This window comes from Phalaenopsis equestris, unplaced genomic scaffold (assembly GCF_001263595.1).
Source record: "Phalaenopsis equestris unplaced genomic scaffold, ASM126359v1 Scaffold196995, whole genome shotgun sequence".
NCBI classification, from domain to species: domain Eukaryota; kingdom Viridiplantae; phylum Streptophyta; class Magnoliopsida; order Asparagales; family Orchidaceae; genus Phalaenopsis; species Phalaenopsis equestris.
In genome coordinates this window covers 1-1,764 of record NW_018216944.1, presented here as the reverse complement: position 1 = coordinate 1,764, position 1,764 = coordinate 1, and the positions used below count along the sequence as shown (strand labels likewise).

At 36.2% G+C, this 1,764-nt stretch overlaps 1 protein-coding gene across 1 annotated transcript; it reads left to right on the top strand.

The window, feature by feature from the left end:
- Window positions 1–76: 76 nt before the first annotated feature.
- LOC110035249 (dihydroorotase, mitochondrial-like) lies at window positions 77–1,754 on the top strand (the record flags this gene model as incomplete). Its single annotated transcript, XM_020739481.1, has 3 exons — window positions 77–262; window positions 384–426; window positions 1,528–1,754. Coding segments are annotated over exons 1-3 (303 nt in total), but the record flags the coding sequence as incomplete, so codon positions are not given.
- Between the last annotated feature and the right edge of the window lie 10 nt (window positions 1,755–1,764).

Genomic DNA, 1,764 nt, shown 5'->3' with positions numbered 1-1,764 from the left:
GTAAATACATAAGAATTAAGTGTTATGTATGTAAAATTCCCTTATTTTCGTTTTTTTTTCTTTATGATACCTTTTTGTGTTTTGTTTAGTTGTGAAATTTGGGAGCATTAAAGCTTTGAGCAAGGAAGAAGCTTCTTCCACTCAGTCACTATGATCCAACTGCTCATTTCTTCTTGCTGATTGTTGAGATGCCCATGAGGACAAATAATGGATTTTTATTGAAATTGAAATGAGAGTGGTGGCTCTTAACTCATTATCATTGGTTTGTGCTAATGGGTTGATTTATGTTCATTCACTAGTGTATTAGGCTTCCTATCAATCGGTATGTGAGTCAATGATTGGATTGCGATCGAGTGTTTCATTGAGTTTATTTTCTTATGCAGGCCTTGGTGTCTTCTTTTATGATTCAACAAGATTTAAGGGTTGGTGAGTTTCATCGAGGCTTTATATGATTAGTGTTCATCTATTTGCATATTAGGCTTATATAACACGTGTGAAATTCTACTCCCCATAAATTGATCTATGTTCCCATGGTTCACTTTGGATGGAGTGTTTTATGTTGTTTGGGTCTCCCATAAGTCTTGGCATCTTCTAGTATGATCAACTAGATTTAAGAGTCGGTTAGTAATTTAAGTTTCATGTGATTCAGTGCATCTTGGTGAGATCGTAAAGCTTTCGCTTGAGGGTTTTGATGACTGATGTAAAGAACTCTAATTCGAGAAGGTGATTTTTGAGGTGCACATAAGATTGAAAAGTAGAAACTCATTCAAAGTGAAATAAGAGTCTAATTTCTAGTTGCGATAGTCCGAACCCTCACCCATCGAGATATTGTCACTTTAGCTTGATAGCCTCATGATATTTTCCCAAGTGGTCACCCATCCCAAGAGTACTCCTCTACGGGCATGCTTAACTTTGGAGTTTCTATTGAAACTCCAGTCATTACACCAAAATGTGTCTCGATTTTAAGAGTTTAACTTCATTAAGTAGTTTCACAATTTATCCCACATAATTGATATCCTCATCAGTCGTTTGAACCTATAATCATTTATCTGACATATATGATTCAAGCCCTTATTGATTTAAGATATATCTTCCATTATGTAACACTTGTCCCATAATGGGTTCAAGAGGTGGATTCCATGACATATAACACTTTGTTCTGTATGTCACTTGTTCCCATCTTCAATTTAGTTTGACGCTCTTATACCATTTGTAATAGCCCAAACTCTCATCCATTGAGATATTATCCGCTTTGGCCTATTGGCCTCAAGCGACTTTGGTTTTTTCCCTCAGATCACTTAAATGATTGTTGTGGGTTAGATTGCAATTGAGTGAGGCGTTAGGCCAAAACGGACAATATCTCTATGGATGAGAGAGCGGGCCATTACACTAATTTTCTATATGTGTCTCCATTGCAGTGGACTCCATTCTCTTTCTTATCAAAATCAAGCATTTTTTTCTTATGTATCCCAAGTAAAAGTTGTAATTTTTGAATGAGTGTTTATTGTATGATAATTTGCTATTTAGGGAGTAGTGGAGTGGTCTATGCTGTGAAGTTGTATCCTGCTGGAGCTACTACCAATTCACAAGAAGGAGTAACAGATATCTTTGGAAAATGCTTTCCTGTTCTTGAGGAGATGGTGAAGCAGAAAATGCCTTTGTTGGTATATTCCCTCAACTGTACCCTAGATAAAATGGCAAAGTTTGAATTACTCTTTCCTTGCTTAACATGTAGCTTTCTTTACTCAAAAGGGGTATTTACAT